Source organism: Lepidochelys kempii, chromosome 8, assembly GCF_965140265.1.
Source record: "Lepidochelys kempii isolate rLepKem1 chromosome 8, rLepKem1.hap2, whole genome shotgun sequence".
In the NCBI taxonomy this organism is placed as follows: domain Eukaryota; kingdom Metazoa; phylum Chordata; order Testudines; family Cheloniidae; genus Lepidochelys; species Lepidochelys kempii.
Window position 1 is genome coordinate 29,114,531 of NC_133263.1, and position 27,086 is coordinate 29,141,616.

Genomic DNA, 27,086 nt, shown 5'->3' on the forward strand with positions numbered 1-27,086 from the left:
TAGATGAGGAAGATTATGCTTTCTGTTTATCTAGAATGTCACCAGTTGTATATGCATTAGCACCCTGATCATATTCTATACCCTTGCAGCCCAAGTTTTTTTCATGTAATTAAAGAACAGAGCCACATGATCAGCTCTATCTAGGTTACAAAACATCTGTAGTATGCCATCCACAAAGCTGTCTGTGTCTCTGGGGCATTTTTAGTTTCAAGAAGAATGTGCATTATACCAAGTGTGTGGGAAACAATGTGTAAAGGGTGAAACTTAACCCAGTGTGTAAAATGCAAATTCTCCATATGGAAAAATGTGACAAAGGATAAACAGAGGCATCTAGTTGGAGCTGACCCTTTGTAGCTGTGACTCTTTAACATCCTGAATCCATCCCAGCACAAAGCTGTTTTGTTAACGAGATGGTAAGTAATAGTTAAATAAAATATAGGAGAATCCCTGTCGACATAGCGCACTGTATTTGTTTACATTTTAGATTGAATGTGTGAAGTATTTCCAGAGAGAGATCTCTCTTTCTATCATTGCTGCATTTGTTTTGGTAAATATAGGATCATAGCAATTAAAGATGGAAAAATCTATTGAATCACCAAGTCTGCGCTCTGTAAAGGCAGTATGTGTTACCTCCAACACCATTATATCCACACATTCAAATACAGATAATGAGTTCCCTTTATCATAATAGGATAGTGGAGTTGTGAAATGACCACATAAAAATCTTCTTAAAATGCCAAAAGCTTTACAGAATTTTTTTTTAAATGCACTTCATTCACATTATGAACAGTCAAAGCTCATGGGTAATACAACAACTGACAACAGGCTCACTTAAAATAATTTAAGCTTGTTTTTTGGGGCATGAGGAATAGATCTTTGAAGTGGTCCCTGATGATATCCCACTTGACCTTTGGAGTATCCCAAGAAAGTACCGAAGTTTTCCCTTGAATCAGACTTGTTTTTATAAGACACAGAAATAAGGATATGTTTAAATGTATGTGGATATACACCTTGCCTATCTCCAACTTAGCGCAAATGCTGCTGTTACACCTTTATTGTGCTTCATATCTGAAACCAACCTAGCTAAATCCTTTCTACAGGCTGTCTACCAGTTGCATATTTTAAACTTCTAAAGGTCAGAACTCAGGCCTTAAAGAGTGCACAGTGCACTTAATCTAAATATTTAGGTGCTCAGATGTTAAAGCAATAGACACATTATAGGAATTCTGTATAGAATACAGAATAGAATATTGGCGCAAACACGCAGAAGGGATGCACAATGTAACCAACAATACCTGGGACAATTTGAGAGGCCTGCAAACAATGTGGCAAAAATGGTGAAAGGACCAATAAAAGTCTTCTCTCAAAATATTATTTATAACCTGAATATGTATGTTGAGAGATGATTGAGACTAAATGCTTGGATAATCACAGTGCATTAAATCTTAGGAAAACTCAGTATATGCCAACTGAAACTACTTCACCCATTCACCAAAAAATAAAAATAAAAAAGGATCCATTCACCTTTCCCCTCTTGTCATGTTGCAGTGGTAATAACAACTCCAGGTCAGATCATTTCCTGAAGATTAATGGCTCCCAGCTGAGTCTTAGGTACTAACTTCTCCCAGGCACTCATCATTTCCCAGGAAATGTCCTGCTCCATCATAGTCATTTTTTAATAAATGCATTATATCTGTCTGTTGCGCAACTCCAGGAAATCAGTTTATGAGCCACCAGCATCACCTATTAAGGAAGTTTTCATCAACTGCCCTATTCAAAATCAATGATGTTCCTATTTCCAGGGTAGCTCTTGATCTCACCCACACCTCATTAACTCTGCTACTTACATTCCCTCCTGGGCAATATTGTAGGTACAACATGGGGCAAAATCCTGGACTCACTGACATCAGTGGTAGAATGCCCATTAACTTTAATGGAGCCAGGATTTCACCCTGGGACTTCATTTTAGGAACATAAGAGTTGCCTTACCAAATCAGAGCAGTCCAGAATTCTGTTTCAGATAGTGCCCTCCATCAGCTGTTTATAAGTGGAAGCAGTTCCACAGGATAATTACACATTGTGTTAAAAAAAAAAAAAATACTAGTATTTCCTTTTGTCAGTTCTAAATGTACTGTCTTTGAGTTTTAGAGTAAGATTGTCCTATTTTACTTCTCTATATATTGATGGTACAATTTATATATATAATTTATACAGTGATTTTGTATACCTCTACCATATCCCCCCCCTTAAATTAAACAGCCAGAGTCCCTTCAGTCACTCTTTTTATGATATTTGTTTCATGTTTCTAGTTAGTAATTTTCATCCCTTCCATTTCTGCTACATCTTTTTCAAGATAGGGTGATCCAAACTGAACTGTGTCCCATGCGAGGGCATACCTCTGATTTATATAAATGTCATTGGAATATTTTCCATATTTTCTATTCCATTCCACTTTGAGCAGAGATGTTCAATGAGCTGTCCACAGTGATGCCCAGTTCCTTTTCTTTCATTAATTTAAACCCCAGCAACGTGTATGAGTTGTTCAGATTATTCTTGCCAATTTGAATTATCTTGTGTTTAATGGTAAATCTCACCTGCCATTTTGCTGTGCATTCACCTAGCTCTGAGATCACTTTAAAGTTCTTCACAGACTTTTCTAGTCTTAATCTAAATAATTTTGTCTTCTACAGATTTCACCACCTCCTTGTTCTGTCCCTTTTTTGATAATTGGTGAACATATTAGTCTACACTGGTGCAGACTGGTAGAGACCTTTGGGGCCACCCTACTGTTAACCTTTCACCAAACTGAAAATTGCCCATTTATTTTTGCTCTTTATTTTCTGTTTCTTAGCTGATTTTGGCAGAATTCTATGAGTACTTCTTTTTCTTAATAGCCTCTTGTGAAGGACTTTTTCTGGACTTTCGAAAAGCCTTTCACAAATTACATCAACTAATTCTCTCTTATCCAATATCTTGTTGACAGAGAATTCTAACAGATTACAGAGGCGTGATTTTTCCATAGCTAATCCAGTTGTAGTGGCTTGAAAATATTAAAATATGTATTGATTCTGGGCCAAATACTGTTCTCAGTGTCAACATTGTAAATTCAGACTAACTCAATTGGAGTTAGTCTGGATTTACATTGGTACAATAGAGACCAGAATTTGTCTAGAAAAACCTTAATTCACAACCATAGATTGTTTTCAAACACAGCTTATTGAGCAACTCAAAATGTTCTAAAAGATCAAGATCTGTTTCATGCCATATTTTAGCAAGAAGCTGCTGCATTAATAATGTCAACTAAATGAAGCCTATAACTATACACATGCTTATTTTGCTCTCATTAATTTATCTATTAGCTATGACCACGAAGGACGCTTGACCAATGTAACACGTCCCACCGGAGTGGTGACCAGCCTTCACAGGGAAATGGAAAAATCTATTACCATCGATATAGAGAATTCCAACCGGGATGATGATGTAACAGTCATTACCAATCTCTCCTCAGTGGAGGCTTCCTATACAGTGGTTCAAGGTACAAGAGTGTACTTTTCAGCACGTTAGACACAAACACCAATATCTCCCTAGTACTTTAAGGGAGCCAGTCTCAAAAGATTCATATCATAAGTGCACTTCTGAGCAAGAAAAAGAATAACATAAGGTTCTTGGAGGAAACTCCCATACATGCTCTGTGAAAATGGCAGTTCCTCAGGTCAGGCAGGGGAAGTTTTGTCTACCCTAGTTGAGTCAAATACAGTATGATCATTACCTGTTGTAAATTGGCTCTGCTAATGCCTTTCATGTCAGGTTTACTTTACCCACATTCAGAGTGCATTGCACTCCATTGCAACGTTGGCTATGACTTTAGGGACAAAAAGGTGGATTCTTTACAGTGACATAATGAACTTGTATAAACTATCTTAGTGTAAAATCCTAGCTGAGAAAAGATGCAGGCAGTTTTTATCATAGTGTAACTTGATGAGATCAGCCCTGTCGCCCTGATTTATCCAAGTTAATTCTTTCAAGTTAATGGAACTGCTTATTTGAGTAAAATGCAGGATCAGGCCCTTTTCTGATGCCATGACCAAAAAAAAATTGTGTACCATGTTTTCAATGCAGCATGACCACATCAGAGAATGCTGCCACAGCTGAGATACTGCAGAAGAAATCAGCAACAAAATGGTGAAATGTTACTTTGTGTGAAACTTTCTGACATGGACCAAACATTGTATATGACACAATGTAAACAGTCACAGTTACCGAAGATAGATTGAAAGGAGTTTAGTGGATGATGTTTTTTTAATTAAGAGATAATGTCACTGGAATAAGAACATTGTCACAGGACAATAGTCTCCTTCTGACGTATAAATGTCAACATTTATAGACTATTATCCTCTGACACCTCCTGTTCCAATGACTTTATTTCTGTTATACCAAATGATTAATTATGTAGATGCTGTCTTTTTGTCAGATGGATATTGATGCTTTGGTGAGCTGTGCACAACTGAAGTATTGAAAAGCTCCATTCTGATTGTCTCACAGAATAGAGCTGGCTGTGTCAACCAGTCAGAGAATAACATGGCTATAAAAGTACAGTTTTATTTTTATAACTTTTATCAGTAAGCGAAAAGGCCAGACATCTGATTGGCTAGCTTAGCTTCTTTATGGTGGGATAAAGAATGACACATACACACACAAAGGATTGTGGCTGCCAGCTTGTATTGTTTGGGTATCGCACCTTTGGGATTTAAAACTAATCTATAACACCGCACTGTGTAGTTGCTGGGAGGGCAGTTTTTAAAAGACTGAAAAAGGGATTAGTTGTTCACTTCTGACAAAAGATTCCAATGGTCTCTTTTTTACATCACAGCATTTAATAGGCTTGTTATTCATCCCACAGTTCAGTTAAAAAATATAATTTTCCCCTGAGTTTTGTTCCTTTTAGAAATGCATCCACATAAATTATGGCGCTGAAATACATCACTGTATGTTTTGATTTACAATTAAGAGTAAATGGAAAACAACAGTATAAACTTTAGCACCTCTGCAGGCTTGCAACATTAATACCATTGTTCTTTACATAAGTCAATAACATTAGTAATATCTACCATAGCACAATTCAGGCAGGCTTCGTTTGAGATCAGTGGAAGTACCATGAAAACCTATTAAGTTGATGTTATCTTCTCTTTATGACTAAAGTTGCTAAATTTTGTTTTTTATTATTTTACTAGATCAAGTGAGGAATAGCTACCAGCTCTGTAATAATGGCACTTTGAGAGTGATGTATGCCAATGGAATGAGTATTAGCTTCCACAGTGAACCTCACGTCCTGGCTGGTACTGTGACCCCTACCATAGGACGATGTAATATTTCCCTGCCAATGGAAAATGGCTTAAATTCAATTGAGTGGCGCCTAAGAAAAGAACAGATAAAAGGCAAAGTGACGGTGTTCGGAAGAAAGCTCAGGGTAAGTGGAACTCACTGTTACAACAACAATCTTTTGTCCTGTATCTAGACCGTTTTCTACTCAAAATGATATTTTATTCAATTCTACTTCATAAAAATGAATAAGACAATGAAGTGGACTAGCATTGGTGACGTTTTATGTATTTGAGAGGCCAAATAAACCTATGGAGTAGTCTGCTGTTACCAGTTATCAGAAGCTCCATCAACTAGATGATTCAAAAGGAGGCTGGTAAAAAATACCGCGTAGAGTCACTATAGTGGAATTGCCATCTTTCTAATGAGCTGTAATATCAAAATCATGACCACTTGTTGTCTATCAATATACTGTGGAACTCTTCACAAGAGTTCTTCCAAACAAAATTCTAGTTCATGTAATTACATTCTACTAACCTAAATTCCCCCTGCAATTTCTCTGAGATAAGTATTTATCTTTATTTCCTTTTGTAAACTGCAAGGCTGTGTTAAACAGCCACGATTTCCCCTCCCCCCTTCTTCCCCAAGGTGGCTAAAATTTCACTGTGGATGAAGTGGCCCCAGTATGTAGAGATTGAAAGGCACATTGGGATACTGGAAAGAAAAATATGGCTTTCCCCTCATCCAAAGCCCATTTAAGTCAATCAGAGACTTCTGTTGGCTTCATTGGGTATTGGATCAAGCTGTTTATAGAATCCTAGAAATACAGAGCTGGAAGAGACTTGAGAGGTCATCTAGTTCAGCCCCCTGCACTGAGGCAAAACTAAGTAAACCTAGACCATCCCTGACAGGTTTGTCTAATCTTTTCTTAAAAGCCTCCAAAGACAGAGATTCCACAACCTCCCTTGCAAGCCTGTTCCAGAGTTTAAGAACCCTTATAGTTAGAAAGTTTTTCCTAATATCTAACCTAAATCTGCTTTGTTGTAGATTAAGCTGATTACTTCTTGTCCTACCTTCAGTGGACCTGGAGAACAATTGATCACAGTCCTCTTTATAATACCTCTTAACATATTTGAAGATTGTTATTGTGTCCCCCCCTCAGTCGTCTTTTCTCAAGACTAAACATGCCCATTTTTTTAATATCTCCCCATAGGTGGGGTTTTCTAAATCTTTTATAGTTTTTGTTGCTCTCCTCTGGACTCTTTCCAGTTTCTCCACATCTTTCCTAAAATGTGGCATCCAGAACTGGACCCAGTACTTCAGCTGAGGCTTCACCAGTGCCGAGTAGAGCAGGACAGTTACCTCCCATGTGTTAAATACAACACTTGTATTAATACACTTCAGAAGTATATTAGCTTTTTTTCAGCTGCATCACATTTTTCACTCTTTTTCAATTTGTGAGCCACTATAACCCCTAAATCCGTATCAGCATTACTACCACCTAAACAGTTATTCCCCATTTGTAGATGTGCATTTGTTTTTTTCCATCCTGAATGAAGTATTTTGCACTTTTCTTTATTGAATTTCATCTTGTTGATTTCAGACCAATTCTTCAATTTGTCAAGATTGTTTTGAATTCTAATCCTGTCCTCCAAAGTGCTTGCAACCCATCCCAATTTGATGTCAACCTCAATTTTTATAAGCATACTCTCCTCTGTTATCCAAATCATTAATGAAAATATGGAACTCTGCCAGACTCAATATTGACCTGGAGGGACCCTCTAGACCAGGGATTGGCAACCTTTGGCACGCAGCCCACCAGGGTAAGCCCCCTGGCGAGCCAGGCTAGTTTGTTTACCTGCCGCGTCTGCAGGTTCGGCCAATCACAGCTCCCACTGGCCCCGGTTCACTGCTCCAGGCCAATGGGGGCTGCGGGAAGCGGCGTGGGCATTGGCCTGGAGCAGCGAACCGCGGCCAGTGGGAGCTGCGATCGGCCGAACCTACAGACGATCTCTGCTCTAGACACACCCTCCCAGTTTGACAGTGAACCACTGATACCATACTCTTTGAGTATGGTTTTTCAAACAGTTGTGCACCCACCTTACAGTAATTTCTTCAAAGCATTATTTCCCTCATTTGCTTATGGGGATATCATATGAGAGAGTGTGAAAAGCCTTCCTAAAATTGAGAGATATCACATACTACTTCCCTATCCACTAGGCTAGTAACCCTGTCAAAGAAAGAAATTATCTTCATTTGGCATGATTTATTCTTGACAAACCTGTGCTGGCTATTCCTTATAATGCTATTATCTTCTCGGCGCTTACAAATTGATTGTGTAATAATTTGTTCCAATATCTTTCAAGGTATCAAAGTTAGGCTGACTGGTATATAATTCTCCAGGTCCTCTTTGTTCCCCATTTTAAAGATAAGTACTATGTTTGCCATTGTCCAGTCCTCTGGGACCTCACCCATCCTCCCTGAGTTCTTGAAGATAGTTGTTAGCAGTTCCAAGATTGTTTCACCTAGTTCCTTAAGGAATTGCATAAAGTGTTCTTATCATTAGATATTATACAGTGAATCAACTGCTTAGTTATTTGCAGAGAGAAATAAGACAGGAGATGTCACATTTTAACATTCTCCTGGTGTTTAGTGGTTAGCAAATTCTCAGCACTGAGTTATCAGTTGTTCTCCCTGTTTTCTTTATGCTGTCTGTATCTTCAGAGTTGCATGCTCCTGTATTTTTTTAAAAGACAAAAACTGGAATGAGATTAGCAGCTAAATCCTTAATGACTGGATTTCAGGACTGTGTAATTGATTTTTGATATGCTGTAGTGTAGAAGTTGATTATAAGTATTAATCACTCCTTTTCTAAGATAAATCAGCTCTGCATTTTGACTAGGTCTTCAAAACAAAAATAAATGAGGCCCTAAAATAAAATGGCTATAATCCTTACTCTAAATATTAAAAATTTAATAGAGGTATTTGTGGTAATTACCTGAAGTTAAATGCACAAATCTTAGAGCTGAATCCTTGCCAGAGTTAGATTTTCTTCCATCATGTTTATGCAAACCAAAACACAGCTTTATCTAGCAACACCTCAACATTTAATTGTCTGGTGTTAGTTCCTGTAACAATAATCACATATCCATTTAGCTCTTTTAAATGGAAATTACTATGAGATTATAGCAGGTTGAGGGGACTGAAAATGCAATTTGAAAATGAGGGAGAAAGCGTAGAATTTATTTGCATTTCATTTATTTTAATTCACCTTTGTAAACTGTTTAGTGAATGAAATAAAAGCAACTGTATTGGAAAATTGTGAGGGATGCAAGGGAGACAAGGAGATGCAGCAGTGAGGGATAGATGAAGGGAGGGCACAAGAGATAATGAGTTATAGTTTCCATGGGTATTTACACTCTCACATCTCTCAGCTGAGGCCTAAATTTGAGACAGAGACACAGAACCAGGTGCATGTGAAAGGCATTAGTCCAGGAGTCTGTCCTTGTATGTGATTAATTTCTTAAAGCAAATACCATTTTCAATATTAAATCTCCCTCTGAAATTTCACATGTAAATATTAGCCATGATTGAAGTGAGATAACATCAGCTTTGTTTATGGGACACAGGTACGTTTCAACCTCAAATTTAAAAGCCTCTTTCTTGAGGACTCTCAATTGAGAGGTCAGATGCGGTCATTCCCTGATTGTTGGTGCTCAGACACTATGTGATGGGTGCCATACAAAACCATACATCCATACTTCATTGGTGTGTTGTGTGCTATCAGCATTCTCATCGCAACCTGACACATCCACATTCTTCTGGGCAGAAAACTCCTGCTGCTCAACATGCAACTATCCACTTACAGTTCATCACATCAGCATTATGGTAGCAAAATACTGTATTAGTAATTCTGTAGTTTATCCCAACCAGGGTCATGGGGTGTTGTTGAGCATAACATTGCACCATTAGAGATACTAGCTTTGTCTCTGTAGTTTATCCCAGTGTTCACATGATTTATGAATTTTTGAGCACTTAACGTCAACCTAACTCTCCTATTTGCACTCCCTGAGTTGAAAAGAGAAGGGGCCATTAATGCTAATGGCAGGAGCAACATCATGGTAGGGCTAGGATGTAGCTCTCCCCCGAGCACCAGCTTGTAACTAGGGCAAGAGCATGATACACCTTCTCTAAAGGTTTAACAAGGGCCCCAGTGAGCACGGTGGCTGTGGAGGCATTATCCCTGCTCTTGCCTATGCCAGCATAAAGCTCCACTGCTCGTAGGGAAACCTCTGCCTTAGTAGGGGTCAGGACTAAAGAGCCATAATTAAGCCTATATAGGAAAGTGTATACTGTTTTTTATATTAACCAATTTATGTCAGGTATTGTTGTTTACTGGTACATTCAGTAGTGTATTGAATGTTGTTCAGGCAATTTAATACAGAACCCAGAGAGAGAGATTACACTTTCTGGTTTGTTTGTTTTTGTTTTGTTTTTGTATACACTGTAATATCACTCAAGTGAATTTTGCTGGAAGAGCCATTAACCAACGTCTAGAAGGGCTCTTCCCTATTGTGACTTACACAGCAACAGCAAAAAGAAGCAGCAGATGTGTGTGTAGGTAGCAGAACAAAAGAAAAATAGCTTGCTAGATAATCTTCAGTCATGATAGTCATATAGTGTTGTTAGCGTTCCCCGAAGGAGTGGGAGTTAGTCATTTTGTTTGGGTTTCTATATAATTAATATGACATTACAATTATACTCTGTGGTGTTACTTATTTTACAAATGAAAGCGAAGTTACTGAATTATCAAACAGGTGCTTCTTTATTCTCAGAATAATGTTTTTGTGTAGCTATTCTGGTGTATAATTGTTCAGAAAGCTGGTACTTCAACTCACTGTGACAAAAACCTAGTAACCTTTGTAAAGTAGATTCGGCTTCCTTCTGAGCAAAAACAGAGCCCTTAAAGTCAAGTTTACTGGCAAAGGCAGGGTGCAGGATACAGCTGCTGTGATGAGGCAAAAATGTCAAGCTGTTTATAAAGATGCAAAACTCTTAAAAGAGCTGAATTTTCAAACAATTGATTTCGCCTCACTCCCTCCACACAAAAAACATCCAAGAAGGCAGGCGATCACCATTTCTCCTACACATAAAGACAACAGAGGAACAAGAGTTGGTTATGGGGTTTTGGTGCTTGGTGAGGACTTCCGGAGGTTCAAACAGCAACTCCCACCACTGGCTTTATAGGATCATAAATTTCAGTGTTGATGATGGGATTTTGTTGCTCTTGTATGTTTGAGCATAGCAACATCACTTACTGATGGAAACCCACAGTGCAACATATAGCAATAGAGAATTTATGATCTAGTAATTTTAGGTCTAGAAGGAGAAAAGACCTTTAAGAACATCTTGGAAACTTTTAAAAACCCTGTAATTAGGATAATTATATACAAAAATAATCTAAAATTATGACTAATGGGAATGACTAATGACATATGACTAATAGGAATTTATTAGCCCAATTTATTTGAGGAATTCACCAGGAAAGTTTTTTTCATAATTTAGCTACTTTGGAAAGAATTGAAATTTTGGAGCTATGCTAGAATTTTCCTTTAATTTTACAGACAGATGTCTTTAATATAACAAGCAGGTACCCTCTATTTTCCCCAGCAGCTCTTAAAGTGCAGGGTCTCCATGGACATTTGATATGTACACAGATTTTGCACTCACAAAAATGGTGGCCACTTCTGAAAGTTTGCCCTCTATGGCTGAGTTCTGCTTCCAAGACTTCCTTTCTACTAAAACTTTGAATAAGGAATAAGATGGAGCATTTCCTTTCCTAATTTTTTTTCTTAACTATACTGTTGTCTTCACATCAGAGCTAGTCTATTTGTCAATATCAAAACCTTCTGTGGGAAATCCCACATGAAGAGCAATTTCTAAGAGTTACTAAAGAAATGAAAACTGTGTTAAAAGAGCTGAATTTTATTAACTGGAAAATATCACACTGAAAAAAAGTACGATAATTTAAAAAAAATTCTTATGAACACAAAATTGTATTAATTTTAAAATTGCTTTTTATAGAACTGAATTCCTACAGAGTGGGTTGGGATGGGAATTGGGCTTACTCTGCCAGTGAAAATAATTCAGAATAACTTTTATGTCCTCTAGGAAGGCTCAGGATTAATTTACATATTGTTTGATGTGCAGTTTAAATTTGGATAAGAGAAAATGTTGCTTAATCAAACCTACTGTAAAATATAAGATGAAGAACAAATTCCCAGGAACAGATGAATACTTCTTAGGTAGTCCTTGCTGTCAAAAGATATCTAATTTAAAGACTTCTTCTTTATTAATGGTGCGTTCACAATTAAATTACTTAAGAAGCTTTATTAGATTACAGTGCTGGCCTGGATTTTCTGTGGTTGGCCTCCAGTGAGTATACTGCTTTATCTTTCTTATAGCATTTGCAGTAGTGAACGCTATAGTTGAGGTTACATATACAATTCTTACAGCCCCTTGTTCTCGTATGTTCATAACTTTCCAAAAATGTTTCCTGTGGGACTGAAACTTTTCATGCTGTGTTGTGTTTGTTTTTTGAAAGTCTTACTAAAGAAAGTGAGAAAGTGAAATATATTTACTCAGCTTAAAGAAATTTATGGGATTTTTATTGCTTACTAGGGACCTGAGCTTGCAAGATGCTGGGAGTTCAGCTTGCTCAGCAAGCACCTTGTGGGATCAAAGCCCAAAGCCTGAAAAAGGACTGAACAAAACACATTATATGTGCCGGCACCTCTGAGGAAAACCCTCTCTGTTGAAAGTGGGGGAAGTAAAAGGAGAAAGTGTTCAAGGCATGGATTCTCAACCTGGGGGTTGTGACTCCAACAGTGGTCATGGCAGCCCTCCTATTTATATGGCTAGATTGAAGGGGGAGTCCTCAAAACTCTTTCCTGGTGTACTGTGGGGTCATGGTATGAAAAAAATGTTGAGAAATACAGTTGAAAAATTACTTCTGAGCATACTCTGTGGGTATCTACTAAATGTTAACAGCTTATAACAAGGCCAGGGGCTGTTGCTCAGAGATTACTGCTAGCCTAGGATGTATTGTAAAATGTCTCAGCAAAACACAGCTGCATTTTTTTAAAGCAAATTCTGGGAAATGTAATTGTCCTTTCAATTTATTAGTATTTTCACTGTAGCAGTTAGCATGGGCTAGGATTTATCGATTCACTGAACATAGCCTTCTTCCATTTGTATAGGTCCATGGAAGGAACTTACTATCCATTGATTATGACAGAAACATCCGCACAGAGAAAATATATGATGATCATCGGAAGTTTACACTGAGAATAATTTATGATCAGCTAGGACGTCCTTTTCTTTGGCTACCCAGCAGTGGGCTTGCTGCTGTCAACGTTTCTTATTTCTTCAATGGACAACTGGCTGGACTTCAACGCGGTGCTATGAGTGAAAGAACAGATATAGATAAGCAAGGCCGAATCATATCCCGCATGTTTGCTGATGGGAAAGTGTGGAGTTACACGTACCTGGAAAAGGTACGTGGCTTAATTTAAACTACAGCAATAGTTACGAGGGCTGAATGCACAAAAGGTGTTAGGCTTTGTGACGCTGAGCATCACAGCGCCTAACTTTTAGGCATCTAGAAATCACTGGATTCACAAAGACTGGGTAAGGTGCCTAGGCTACCTATACAGTGAATGGAGAGAGAGAGAGGCACATTAGAGCGTGACTCACAAAAGCCAGGAAGCTAGGTGTGAAGTTCAGCCTAAACTAGCCAATAGGAGATGCCGACCAGAGGAATATGTGCCCCTCTTATGGAGACAGGCACCGAAGTCTGGGCTGCAGGAAGGGACCTGTCTATGTTAGCAATTCACAGCCAGGAACTCCGTTTGGAGTTAGGCCTTTATACAAGAAGCTGGAGGTGGGAGGAAACCAAGCCCAGTGGTTAGGGGACTCACCTGGGCTGTGGGAAACCCCCTGTTTGTGCCCCACCCACCTGAGGGGGAGAAGGGATTTGCTATCTCTCAGGTGAGTGCTCTAGCCACCTGGCGGATGTGGGTCTCCCTAAGTCTCTCCAGAGCAGCTTCAGGAGAGACTGATGGAGCTCTCCATTAGAATGCCCTCACTACTGGGCTAAAAGTTATGAGGGATCTCTTCCTCCTCCCCCGACCAGCCCCAGCTGTTCCGTCACAACTTGCCTGAGAGATGGTGGGAGATGGTGGGAGATGGTGGGAGACAGGTGCTCAGATGCCTGAAGGGAGGCAGCAGTGCACATGTAAAAAGGCAGAAACGTAATCTTCTATTTTCGTTTTACTGCAAAAACTTAGGGATCAAATGTGTTTATGCACCTACAAGATTAGGTGGGAGTTTTGTACATTGTAATGTTGCCCAAACTGGGACTTAGGCACCTAAAACAGGGACTTAGGCGCTTAAAGTCTTTTGTACATTCAGGACAGAGACTCTGCTATTGCATACATATACATGACCTAGGATTCTTAGTGTTCCCACAGTTAAAAAGTCTTTTGTGCCAGATCTCTGAATTTTTTAGTTATTCAATTAATCAAAGGAAATACTTTGTTCATGGTTCAGCTCTTCTGATAATCCATAAAATAGAATAGGTCATCATATAATAGCATGAACTAACAGGATGAATTTTACTATTTTAAAATGCATGACTAAGCCTGACAGAACATCCCAGTAGCTGCAGATATCTCATCTCTAATCATTATTTATTAAATGAAAATATGGTAATTCATTTCTATTTAACCTAATTTAAATCACTTTGATCTTGAGAGTTTATCTAATGTTCCCTAAACCCCCTCCCTCCCAGTGTATTGTTTTAGGTATGCTAGAACAGTTCTCTGCTAACTTTCTTCACACATGTTTTACAGTATTCAGTGTAAATTACAACTGCCAGTGGAGATATAAATGAGGGCATTAAACTCACTTTCCCCAAAACAGTAAAGGAAGAGGGTAGAAGAGGTTGATACAATGTTCCTTCCATTTCCTTCTCAGGATTGATCTTTTTTTCAAAGAGGAAAATTTACTTATCACAGATGGTGGCAATATAGTCATATTGTTGGGCAGCATTGTGCCTTAGATGTATTCGGATTTTATTTATATTTTTTATTATTGTAACACTGAAACCTATTCAATAAATTCTTGATTTAAAAATTTGCCTTTTTCCCCCATAAGTTCAGAAAGTGAAAGAAATGGAAAGACAGTAAAAATATATAATCTTTTGTCTTTTTATTTTTGTAATAGTCCATGGTACTACTGCTTCAGAGCCAACGGCAGTACATCTTTGAGTACGATTCCACAGACCGTCTCCAGGCTGTCACCATGCCTAGTGTTGCTCGGCACAGCATGTCCACTCATACATCTATTGGCTACATTAGGAATATTTATAACCCTCCTGAAAGCAATGCTTCAGTGATTTTTGATTACAGTGATGATGGGAGGATTTTGAAAACATCTTTTTTAGGAACTGGTCGACAAGTCTTCTACAAGTACGGGAAACTATCCAAGCTGTCTGAAATTGTTTATGATAGCACTGCAGTTACTTTTGGATATGATGAAACTACTGGAGTTCTGAAAATGGTTAACTTACAGAGTGGCGGCTTTTCTTGCACAATCCGGTACCGTAAAATTGGTCCACTGGTTGACAAACAAATCTACAGATTTTCTGAAGAAGGCATGGTCAATGCAAGGTTTGATTACACCTATCATGATAATAGCTTTCGGATTGCTAGCATCAAGCCTATAATAAGTGAGACTCCTCTTCCTGTTGATCTTTATCGTTATGATGAGATCTCTGGCAAAGTAGAGCATTTTGGCAAATTTGGAGTCATTTATTATGATATAAATCAAATAATTACTACAGCGGTGATGACACTGAGTAAACACTTTGATACCCATGGGCGTATTAAAGAAGTTCAGTATGAAATGTTCCGATCACTCATGTATTGGATGACAGTCCAGTATGACAGCATGGGAAGAGTAACAAAGAGAGAACTGAAGCTTGGACCTTATGCCAACACAACCAAATATACCTATGATTATGATGGAGATGGGCAGCTCCAAAGTGTGGCAGTAAATGACAGACCAACCTGGCGTTATAGTTATGATCTGAATGGGAATCTTCATCTCTTGAATCCAGGGAATAGCGTACGGCTGATGCCGCTACGCTATGATCTAAGAGACAGGATTACACGTCTGGGTGACATGCAGTACAGAATTGATGATGATGGGTTCCTATGTCAACGAGGCTCAGATATATTTGAGTACAACTCAAAAGGTCTCTTAACAAGAGCTTACAACAAAGCAAGTGGATGGAGTATTCAGTACCGTTATGATGGGTTAGGGCGAAGGGCTTCTTGTAAGACTAACTTGGGACACCATCTGCAGTACTTTTACGCTGACCTTCACAACCCAACGAGAATGACACATGTTTACAATCATTCCAATTCAGAAATTACTTCTCTATACTATGATCTACAAGGCCATCTGTTTGCAATGGAAAGCAGCAGTGGAGAAGAATATTATGTTGCCTCCGATAACACAGGTACACCACTGGCAGTATTCAGTATTAATGGCCTCATGATCAAGCAGCTTCAGTACACTGCATATGGAGAGATATATTATGATTCCAACCCTGACTTTCAATTGGTCATTGGATTTCATGGAGGGCTGTATGATCCTCTGACCAAGCTGGTTCATTTTACTCAGAGAGACTATGATGTTCTAGCTGGGCGTTGGACATCGCCTGATTACACAATATGGAAAAATATTGGTAAGGAGCCTGCTCCATTCAACTTATACATGTTCAAGAGCAACAACCCTCTCAGCAATGAACTTGATTTAAAGAATTACGTAACAGGTAAGAACTCATTAGCAGTTGTTTTCTAAAAGGTTTTAGTGCAAATTTCTAAAGTTTAGAATTTTGTGTTGGAAAAAGAAATAGATCAAACTTCTCCATTCCAGGACTTTCCTTCCGCTGTCTCCTCATCCACCTGCAGAACCCTTCTCCCATCTAAAAGCTAGGACCATTTTCCCATTCGGAGTATGAAAAGGACAACATAGTCTTGACATAGTCATAGTCACTCTTAGTTGTGACCCCCAGATTAAGAACCTATGAAAGAGAGACACACATGGTTATTAAATAAAGGGGAATCATTTTCAACTAATAATAAATAATAATATTTAGTTTTTATGTAGCATTTTTCACGTAGATTTCAAAGTGCTGTGCAACGGATGGTACCATTATCCCCACTTTGCAAAGGGGGAAGATGAAGACAGATGAAACTGAGTGCCCCAAGTCACCCAGCAGGTCAGTGACAGAGTCAGGAATTAGGACTCAGGTCTCCTGATCTCCGGTCTAGTGCCCTATTCCTTCAATAGTGTCCTCAGAATTACCTGCTGACTTTGTCCATGGGCACAACATGAATTACTACCAAGAGTGGCACTGATTAAACATTTACTTTCCCAATTCTGCCTTTAAACGCCAACCTATTTTTAGCTCTTGCTTTAAGAAAAGAACCTTAATGTTTTAAACATTGTTTCCTCTTGGAAGACGGAGGAACATCTGTAGTGTTAGGATGTGGAGACAATAAATCAGTTTAGATTGCATGTACTGGGTTTGGGTGACACATCTAACTTCCTCTCAATTACTACTAATTTGCCACTTAGTAGGATCACATAGTACTTGAACTAGCTGCAAACCATTTTTTTAAAAGAAAGGTAATTAAGATGTATTCAGGAGAAACTCTCTGAAAACTGAGTCTGCAGCATGTCGTAATTAAAAACCGCAGTACAATTTAAAAAACAAAAAACAGAGCTACCACAATTTTACTGGCAGCACTTCAAGAAAAGTTATATTATGACTGTTAGTTCTTTGTGACTGTGACTACATTGTGTGTGCATAATTTTTCAGGTTGCCCTTCAGTCGTTTTGCATTCTGAAGACACTAGTATTTGCTCTTGATACTGGGAAAGAATTTATCAGTGATCAAAGTATCTTGAATTCTTGAGGTCTAATTCTGTGGTCCTTAATTGAACAAAACTATCAGTGTCCGTCAGGGTTTGGCTCAGTTAATAACTGCACACTTTGGCCTCTAGTGATTAATTTCAGAAGCCCCCAAATCCAGTGGGTCCTGTCTCACTTTAAGAGATTTCATTGCACTCAGAAGATGTTATATTCATTTTCATTCATGCATCCACAGAAGAAATTCAGAAAAGATATACTAATTACTTGTACACTATGAACTTTTAATTCCACCAAAAAATGGTTTATTGCTAATGCAGATACGTGCTGTTATTATTGGATTCCCTGGGCTAAAAGACTATTCTTGGACAAGAAGTTGTTATATATGGAGTTAATTTTCATAAGTGAGAAATACATACAACCGTCATACACAGCCCTCTAGACATATTTACAGTTAACACCTGATGCTGATTTGCTGAAAGTTTTTTGCTGCGGAAAAGAATTTCTCCAGCTGGGTAACAACATCCTGTGAAGAACATTAGAAATAGAAAATAATGAACTACTAGAATGAGAGAGAACCTCCTCTTTATTGCCAAATGAGGACAGCTAAAGTAAATTGTTTGGGAGGTAACGTTATTCCATCTGATAACAAACTGAAACCGTGAGAAAAAGGAGTAATGGTCCTATGCTATATGTAGCTGAAGGGAAAATGTATAATGCATTGGAAGATCTGTACACATTTCTTTAATGTAACCAGGACAGAATCTGAAATTTTGTACTACGTTATTTGTTTCAGTATTTAGAGGGGGAAAAAATTTAAGCTACACATTCAAAACTTCTCCACCCACTAAAATTAGATTTGTAATGGCTCATTCCACCCCACCCCTAAAGGAGACTAGGAAAACAAGTTTGTAACATGGTCTGGATGTCAACAGATTCAAGCTCTGGCAATGAAGTGCAGGATAGGGAGTGAGTCTGACGCTCGCTGACATCAGTCCCCTCTCCTTTAAATCTGGGGTTTATTATTGTCATTCCAGCACGTCAGTTGATTTCTGCAGTCATGATAGCACATGGAGGAGAGAGGAAGTCTCTAAATCAGGCAGGAGAGCTGGTCAAAATTTTTCAAACAATTAAAAACAAATTTTTGAATTTTTTTCAATGAAACCCCAGAGCAAAAAGTTTTCATTCTCCCGCACCCTCCCCATTTTCAGAGAGAAAGGAGTAAGGGAGGGAAAAATTAGAAACATTTTCAATAAAAATGTTCACAGATTTTTTTTTTAATAAATCCAAAAGGCATACCTTTCCAAAACTTGCAAACTGAGTATTTTGAATACTTTTGGAAAAATTCTTTCAACCACTTTAGACATGTTGCTTAATGCACTGCTGGAAGATGTTCAGATTCTACCATGACGAGTGCAGGACAGGAACCTATATAGAATAGAACAGAACCATCTGGTAGTCAGGGTCCAAACCAGATAGAGCTTTTTTGGGAAAAACCAATACCTTGGAATTCACAAAAACTGACATTGGAGCAGAGGAGGAATGCTCCCTGTGAAACATCACTATGTAAGGCCTTGATCCTGCAAAGAGTTGTGCACTTGACTTGAATGGAGCTACTCACCTGTTTAAATCTTTGCCAGAGTAGGGCCTAAGAGGGGAACCACGTTTTGTGCCAGAGGAAGTTTCCAAGTGTTCTCACAAGCATTAATCCAGTATCACACAGAGTGTAGCCCCATTGTAGTAATCCAATCAAGAGATGACAGAGCTATGGGTAACTATGGTGAACTGTAGGAAATGTTTAGATCACTCATATATTGGATGTCAGTTCCATATGACAAGATGGAAACAGTAACCAGAGAGCTGATATGGAATCAGAAATAGAGGTCTGGAAGGAACCTCAAGATGTCATCTAATCCATCCACTGAGACAGGATTAAATATACCTGGACCATCCCTGACAGAAGTTTGTCTAACCTGTTCTTAAAAACTTCAATTGACAGAGATTCCACAACCTCTCTAGGTAACCTGTTTCAGTGCTTAACTATCCTTACATCTATAGGTCACTGGTGACTATTTATAATGTATTTAAAATAGTCATTCTTGCATCAGTTCACCCTGGAAGAGTACAATTGTGAGAGCTTCCAAGCAATAACAGGTTAGAAATTCGGAGGCCAAACTCTAGTTGAAATCAAGAGTTGAGGCCATAGATTCCCTGAGATACACATTACTCACCTTCATTTCTCACTCATGTATTTACTTTTGATTTTTAGATGTGAAGAGCTGGTTGGTGATGTTTGGATTTCAGCTCAGCAACATTATTCCTGGTTTCCCTAGAGCAAAAATGTACTTTGTGCCACCTCCATATGAGTTGTCAGAGAGTCAAGCCTGTGAAAATGGACAGGTATGCTGAAGTTCTTGGTGTTTTAAAGAGATTTTGTTGGTCTTATATTGTATTTGGGTATCATTTTAGGACTATAGACATAGGGTCTACAATAAATAGAGTGCACAATATTTGTTTCATAGTGATATGAAATTCAATATAGTCAGCTTTTGGAGTACTGAACATGCCATCTTTCTTACCAACCTAGATTATTACCATAATAGCAGCATCGTTAGTTCTTCGTATATATTCCCTTGAGTTGTTACTCGATTAACAATAGCAAATGGAAATCTCAACGTATAACTTACCATCTGTTCTATCTTTATCATTATAATCCTTATGCCTTTTATTTATGTTAATAAAAATATGGTTTATAATTATCGTACTATTAAAGAACAGTTTTACTCAATATTTTACAGGGAAAAATACATATTTTTTGTTTGTTTGGGGGCTTAATTTTTGGCAGGCTTGGGTTGTAAATTTTGGTGTTGCAACTAAAAGTAAACTGATGTTTACTTCTTTGCCTGATTAGGAAAGGCATATGCTTACACACACACACTTGAAATTACTTACCCAAATACTGGGCCAATTTCTAGTCTCAGAAGTCAGTGGAGTTATCCACATTTATAGTAATGTAACTAGTCTTAGAATAAAATTTTAAAAGCATCTAAGTGAATTAGGAGCCCAAGTTCTGTTTTCAAAAGTAATTAATTTTTGGCCTGCCCTACACCTAAAACTTACATTGCTCAGGGAAGTGAATAATTCACCCCCTGAGAGACTTAGTTAAACCAACCTAATCCACCTCTAGGGCAATTAAATTCTTCCATCGACAGACATAATGTCTCTCTTGAGAGGTGGGTTTACTACAGTGATAGAAGAACCCACAGCTGTGCTACTGTAGCATTCTAGTGTATCATGGAATCATAGAATATTAGTGTTGGAAGAGACCTCAGGAGGTCATCTAGTCCAACCCCCTAATCACAGCGGGACAAACACCAACTAAATCATCCCGGCCAGGGCTTTGTGAAGCTGGGCCTTAAAAACTTCTAAGGATGGAGATTCCACCACCTCCCTAGGTAACCCATTCCAGTGCTTCACCACCCTCCTAGTGAAATAGTGTTTCCTAATATCCAACCTAGACCTCCCCCACTGCAACTTGAGACCATTGCTTCTTATTCTGTCAACTGCCACCACTGAGAACAGCCTAGCTCCATCCTCTTTGGAACTCCCCTTCAGGTTGTTGAAGGCTGCTATCAAATCTGACCCCCCTTCTCTTCTGCAGACTAAATAACCCCAGTTCCCTCAGCCTCTCCTCGTAAGTCATGTGCCCCGACCCCCTAATCATTTTCATTGCCCTCCGCTGGACTCTCTCCCAATTTGTCCACATCCCTTCTGTAGTGGGGGGACCAAAACTGGATGCAATACTCCAGATGTGGCCTCACCAGTGCCGAATAGAGGGGAATAATCACTTCCCTCGATCTGCTGGCAATGCTCCTACTAATACAGCCCAATATGTCATTGGCCTTCTTGGCAACAAGCGCACACTGCTGACTCATATCCACATTATCCACTGTAATCCCCAGGTCCTTTTCTGCATAACTGCTGCTTAGCCAGTCGGTCCCCAGCCTGTAGCAGTGCATGGGATTCTTCCTTCCTAAGTGCAGGACTCTGCACTTATCCTTGTTGAACCTCATGAGATTTCTTTTGGCCCCATCCTCCAATTTGTCTGGGTCACTCTGGACCCTATCTCTACCCTCCAGCGTATCTACCTCTCTCCATAGTTTAGTGTCATCTATGAGTTTGCTGAGGGTGCAATTCATCCCATCCTCCAGATCATTAATAATCTGTGTAATAAAATGTGTAGATATACCCTAAGTTCTTAGGTGCCTATGTCTCACTGAAAGTCTACAAGACTTTTAAGTCACATTTTGAAAAGTGACTTAGGTTCCTAAGGCACATGGCACATTTTTACTCTTATATCTTCTAGGTCAGAATGTTCAGAAATTACACATAATCTGTTAATAAATTGGTTCCATTGGTTCTACAGACCCTCTTTAAAAGTTTTAGCTGATTGACTCCTGAATACTCTTGTGATGGGCATGCTGTAGATAACCAAGATAGATAAATCTGAATATATATACTATACAAATAGTGTATCTGAAAAGACAAATGCACAGAAAGTATTTTTATCTGACAGTCAATTCTATGGTATTTTGAAAATTGAGTCCTTTATGTTGGTTTAGGTAACTGCAATATGTATATGTATTGCTCTCTTTAGTTGGTTCACTGTACAGTGTATAGACCAGCAACAACAGTTTGAGTGGTACCTTCTATAGCTTATAGTTTTTTACAGCACCATTTCTCCTTGTTCTTTTGAATAAGGTATAAAATAGGACTTTGAGGTCAGCATTTTCAGGCTGTCTATACCTTATTTGTTTGTTTTTGCAGCTAATTACTGGAGTTCAACAGACAACAGAAAGACACAATCAAGCATTCATGGCCCTTGAGGGACAGGTCATCTCTAAAAGATTACATGCCAATATTAGAGAGAAAGCTGGGCACTGGTTTGCAACAACTACTCCCATTATTGGGAAAGGGATCATGTTTGCTGTGAAGGAAGGCCACGTAACAACTGGCATTTCCAGCATTGCCACAGAAGACAGCAGAAAAATTGCCTCTGTGCTTAACAATGCATACTACCTGGAAAAGATGCACTACAGCATTGAAGGAAAGGATACCCATTACTTTGTCAAGATTGGCTCATCTGACAGTGACCTTGTCACCCTGGCAATGACCAGTGGGCGGAAGGTATTGGACAGCGGAGTGAACGTTACAGTTTCCCAACCAACCCTCCTTATCAATGGAAGGACTCGAAGGTTTACAAATATTGAATTCCAGTATTCTACCCTGCTACTTAACATACGGTACGGACTGACCCCCGACACACTGGATGAAGAAAAGGCACGAGTGTTAGACCAAGCTCGACAGCGAGCCTTGGGATCAGCATGGGCCAAAGAGCAGCAGAAGGCACGGGATGGCAAAGAGGGCAGCCGCTTATGGACTGATGGAGAGAAGCAGCAGCTTTTGAGCACAGGAAGGGTTCAAGGTTACGAGGGATACTATGTACTTCCAGTGGAGCAGTACTCAGAGCTAGCAGACAGTAGCAGCAACATCCAGTTTTTAAGACAGAACGAAATGGGAAAGAGGTAACAAATTAACCTGCTGTCATCCTCTGCTGGATGAATCAGTAGTCACAACTGTTATCTCCTCTCCTAAGGAGATGAAGACCTAACTGGGGGCACTAGGCTGAGCTACTTTGGGATAGCGAGTGGCAAGAAAGCTCACATTTTTTGAGTTAAATGCTACTGTTCAAGTGATTAAAAACCACATCCTGAAGTGGACTAAAGCCAGACTGATAACTTTAACCATACAAATTAAAAAGTACCCCTAAAATATTACCCACTTGTTCTGGGTCTAAAGAAAAAAAAAAGAAATAAAAATAGAAAAAAGGCCTCATATTATATTACCTCACTCCATTCACACGTGAGCAAACTTTAAGAAATTCAAGAGGGCCACCTTCTCTAGACCAGCTGATGGAACAAAAATGATTCACACTGCTTGTTTGATAAATATTCAAGAGGTTTTCATTTAAAGCAAGATACAGGTGCATTTAAAACATGACTCTTGGGTGATTTGTGTGTAATAACTGGAGGAAAATGAGAATGCGAGGGAGAGACCACTGGAAATACTAAATTAAAAAATTATTTAAAAAATAACAAACCTGCACTTGCACTCAGACCCTGCATTTGTCTGGCCTGAAGTTTAATTTATTCAAAGAGGGCAGAGTGTAAAGTTAAATTTAAAATGGTGGCTATAATCACTACAAATAAATTTCATACTCTGTTTGTCTTTGAAGATTCCATTGTGAACAGTATAACACAGTTACAGGGTGTAGTTTGTTTAGATTCAGTAGTTTGTTGGTATCAGTTCCAGTAGAGCTGTGGGCATTGTGTTACACTATTGCAAATGGGCACCACTTCAGATCACCCTGTACATACATCAGCCAGAAGGCACAATCACTGTTTCAGATTTTAAAATTATTAGTGTGTTTGTTTGGTCGAGAAACTGAGACAATCACATTATGGTCACCACAAAAAATTAAAAAAAAAAAAAAAAAAAGCTAATAACTTTGGTACAAGAACTTTTTTGTAATATACATGTATGAATTGTTCATTGAGTTTTTATATTAATTTTAATTTGCTGCTAAGCAAAGAATAGAGACAGGCAAAGATAATTTATGGCAAAGTGTTTAAATTGTTTATACGTAATAAAGTCTCTAAAACTCCCGTGAATTATTTGTCTCCTATTGTGGAAATGTTTTGAGAAAGAAAATTGTGTAGCTGTGGGTCTGTCTATACAACCTATTACACATGCACCTTTTAGATGCAGAAATGGTGTGCGAGCATCGTACATTATACAAATTCTGTTAATATCCCTTCCTCTGGACTCCAGGTAAGCTATACATTCACCAGCAGCTCTGTTACACGTGTTAAACTGGCAGACATTTTTAAAAGTTTTTGCCGTGGAGCAGAACAAAAATAATTTGGGAAAAACAATGAAATACAAGTTATGTTAATAAAGCAACTGAAAAAGTTAGTGGCGGGGGGTGGGGGGGAACCCTACAGGCAGGTGTACAGATATAGGCCCCAATTCTGCAACTGGATATGTAAACCGCAAACAGAGCCATTCTACTCTCAATGACTCAATTTTAGAGGCAGGGCCATAATCCCTTTATTGCATCCTACCTTTACCAAGCCTGCAGCTGTTCGAATCTATCATTGTACAGACAATCTGACCACTACTGCTCCCATTTACATTGGTGTACATTGACTTAGTGAAGGTTTTTTCTCGACTTATGCTAGGGTATCTCTGAGCAGACTTTGTTCTAGTGACATCTTATTCAAGGTTGTTGCCCCATTGGTGAGACACCTGGAATCTGAGATCAGTGCCAGCCTTTTAGAAACTTTTCATTTAGCTCTAGTGGCTACCACTTCGGGGTTCTTAATTAGGGTTGCCAACTTTCTACTCGCACAAAACCAAACATCCTTGCCCCACCCCTTCTCTGGGGCCCCACCCCCTGCTCACTCCACCCACACCCCACCCCCGTTGTTTGCTCTCTTCACCCTCACTCGCTCATTTTCACTGGGCTGGGGCTGCGGGTTGGGGTGTGGAAAGGGGTGAGTGCTTCGGCTGGGGGTGCGGGCTCTGGGGTGGGGCCAGTGATGAGGGGTTTGGGGTACAGGAGGGAGCTCCAGGCTGGGGGGTGGAGCTGAGGGGTTCGGAGTATGGGAGGGGGCTTCGGGCTGAGGCAGGGGATTGGGGTTTGGGAGCGGATACAGGCTGTGGGCTGGGGGTGAGGGTTCCACGGAGGGAACCAGAAATGAGGGGTTCAGGGTGCAGAAGGGGGCTCTGTGCTGGAGCAAGGGGGGGTGAGGGATTTGGGGTGCAGGAGGGGGTGCTGCACTTGGTCAGGGGTTGAGGTGCAGGGGGTGTGTTGGCTCTGGGATGGAGCTGGGGATGCGGGATTTGAGGTGCAGGAGGATGCTCTGGGCTGGGACCGAGGGGTTTGGAGGGCGGGAGGGGGGAATCATGGTTGGGGCAGGGGGTTGGGTTGTGTGTGTGTGCGGGGGCAGGGGTGTAGGCTCCGGGCGGTGCTTACCGGAAGCAGCGGCATGGCTCCTACGCGGAGGCACAGCCAGGTGGCTCTTCACACATCCCCGTCCGCAGGCGCTGTCCCTGAAGCGCCCACTGGCTGTGGTTCCCAGTCAATGGGAGCTGTAGAGCCAACGCCTGGGGCGGGGGCAGGGTGCAGAGCCCCCTAGCTGCCCCTACATCTAAGAGCCAGAGGGGGGACATGCCGCTGCTTCTGGGAGATGCGTGGAGCCACTGGAGGCAGGGAACCTGCCTTAGCCCTGCTGCACCACCAACCAGACTTTTAAAGGCCCAGTCAGTGATGCTGACTGAAAGTGCCAGTGTCCCTTTTTGACCAGGCGTTCTGGTCGAAAACTACACACATGGCAACCCTACTCCTAATTCAAGTCCAAACACCTGCTCTTCATTCTATAAATAGTTCCAGATGGCCTGCATGGCCAGATTGTATATGGCTGACGGAATGCTGAAATGCATCTGAGCAATTCTGAAGCGGAAGCTTTACTGAGTTTTATTGTAAATGGCAATCATTTCCCTGAACTAAGACTGTTTATTCATGTTATGTGGAAGTTTAATTTTACTTTTGTGAAAGGCTGCAGAGAAGATATTGCTATTTCCACTGATATCAATGAATATACACAATTCATTATGTCCACTTATTAGGCCGCATTTTAAGAAGTGACCCAATGATTTCAGTTGCATTTTTTAAAAAAAAGCACACACACATTTTTGTCAACTGTCTGACTGCACCACTGCCACCCCACCCCCCAGACTGGTAAACATGTTATTGTCATTCTTTGCTTGTGCAATTAGCAAATTTCTTTGAAATTCAATTTTATTTTTGAGTACGCTTCAAATGACAATAAAAAGTGATTATCAATAGCCATATAAAACAGATTCACTCTGTTGATGAGAAACAGCCAGCCATGAAAATAAAGTTAAATATTTCTCTTATATGCAATAACAGGAGGAAAGTTTAAAGTTCCTCTCTAATGTGAAAAGAAAAGGAGTACTTGTGGCACCTTAGAGACTAACCAATTTATTTGAGCATGAGCTTTCGTGAGCTACAGCTAAGTGAGCTGTAGCTCACAAAAGCTCATGCTCAAATAAATTGGTTAGTCTCTAAGGTGCCACAAGTACTCCTTTTCTTTTTGCGAATACAGACTAACACGGCTGTTACTCTGAAACCTCTCTAATGTGACTAACCCTTTGCTTCTGAAGATAATAGAAGGAAGTTTGACAGTGTCCAGTTTCCTCCTGCTTTTAGTTTATTTTTGTGATTAGTCAGGAATCATCACAGGGTGAATTTAGAGATCAGTTCTACATTTGGGACTTTGGGCCTCTTTATAACCCAAGAGGTGATGTTCTTATGAGTTGTGATGGCAGTAGAGACCCTTAAGTTAATTGCAGGCTTGAATTCACTGTATTCAGTTGTGTTGGAAGCAAAACAATGTGACAAGTTGTGTTGTACCTTCAGCACTTGGCAAGGCATACATTTATTATCATATAAACATAACTAGTGTAGAATTCCCCTTTGCTGAATGACTTAGTACATATTTACTGTCTAAATGTGGGCTATTTTGTTTATATCACACTGACTGTTTGCCTGGCATGTTGGACTTGAAGCTTCATTTTATTAGTCCTTGTAGTCAAAAGTCAGATAAACAGGTGAGTTA

At 39.6% G+C, this 27,086-nt stretch overlaps 1 protein-coding gene across 10 annotated transcripts in view; it reads left to right on the top strand.

Moving 5' to 3' along the window:
- TENM2 (teneurin transmembrane protein 2) overlaps window positions 1-24,047 on the top strand; it is a 1,082,027-nt gene extending 1,057,980 nt beyond the window's left edge. For all 10 annotated transcript variants that reach the window (XM_073355925.1, XM_073355927.1, XM_073355928.1 and 7 more), the window contains 6 exons: window positions 3,360-3,535; window positions 5,232-5,467; window positions 12,579-12,875; window positions 14,605-16,219; window positions 19,592-19,722; window positions 22,150-24,047. In XM_073355925.1, the coding sequence (XP_073212026.1) occupies window positions 3,360-3,535; window positions 5,232-5,467; window positions 12,579-12,875; window positions 14,605-16,219; window positions 19,592-19,722; window positions 22,150-22,911 (3,217 nt within the window). In that variant the 3' untranslated portion in view covers window positions 22,912-24,047. The remainder of the gene's footprint in view (window positions 1-3,359; window positions 3,536-5,231; window positions 5,468-12,578; window positions 12,876-14,604; window positions 16,220-19,591; window positions 19,723-22,149) is intronic.
- The last annotated feature ends 3,039 nt before the right edge of the window (window positions 24,048-27,086 follow it).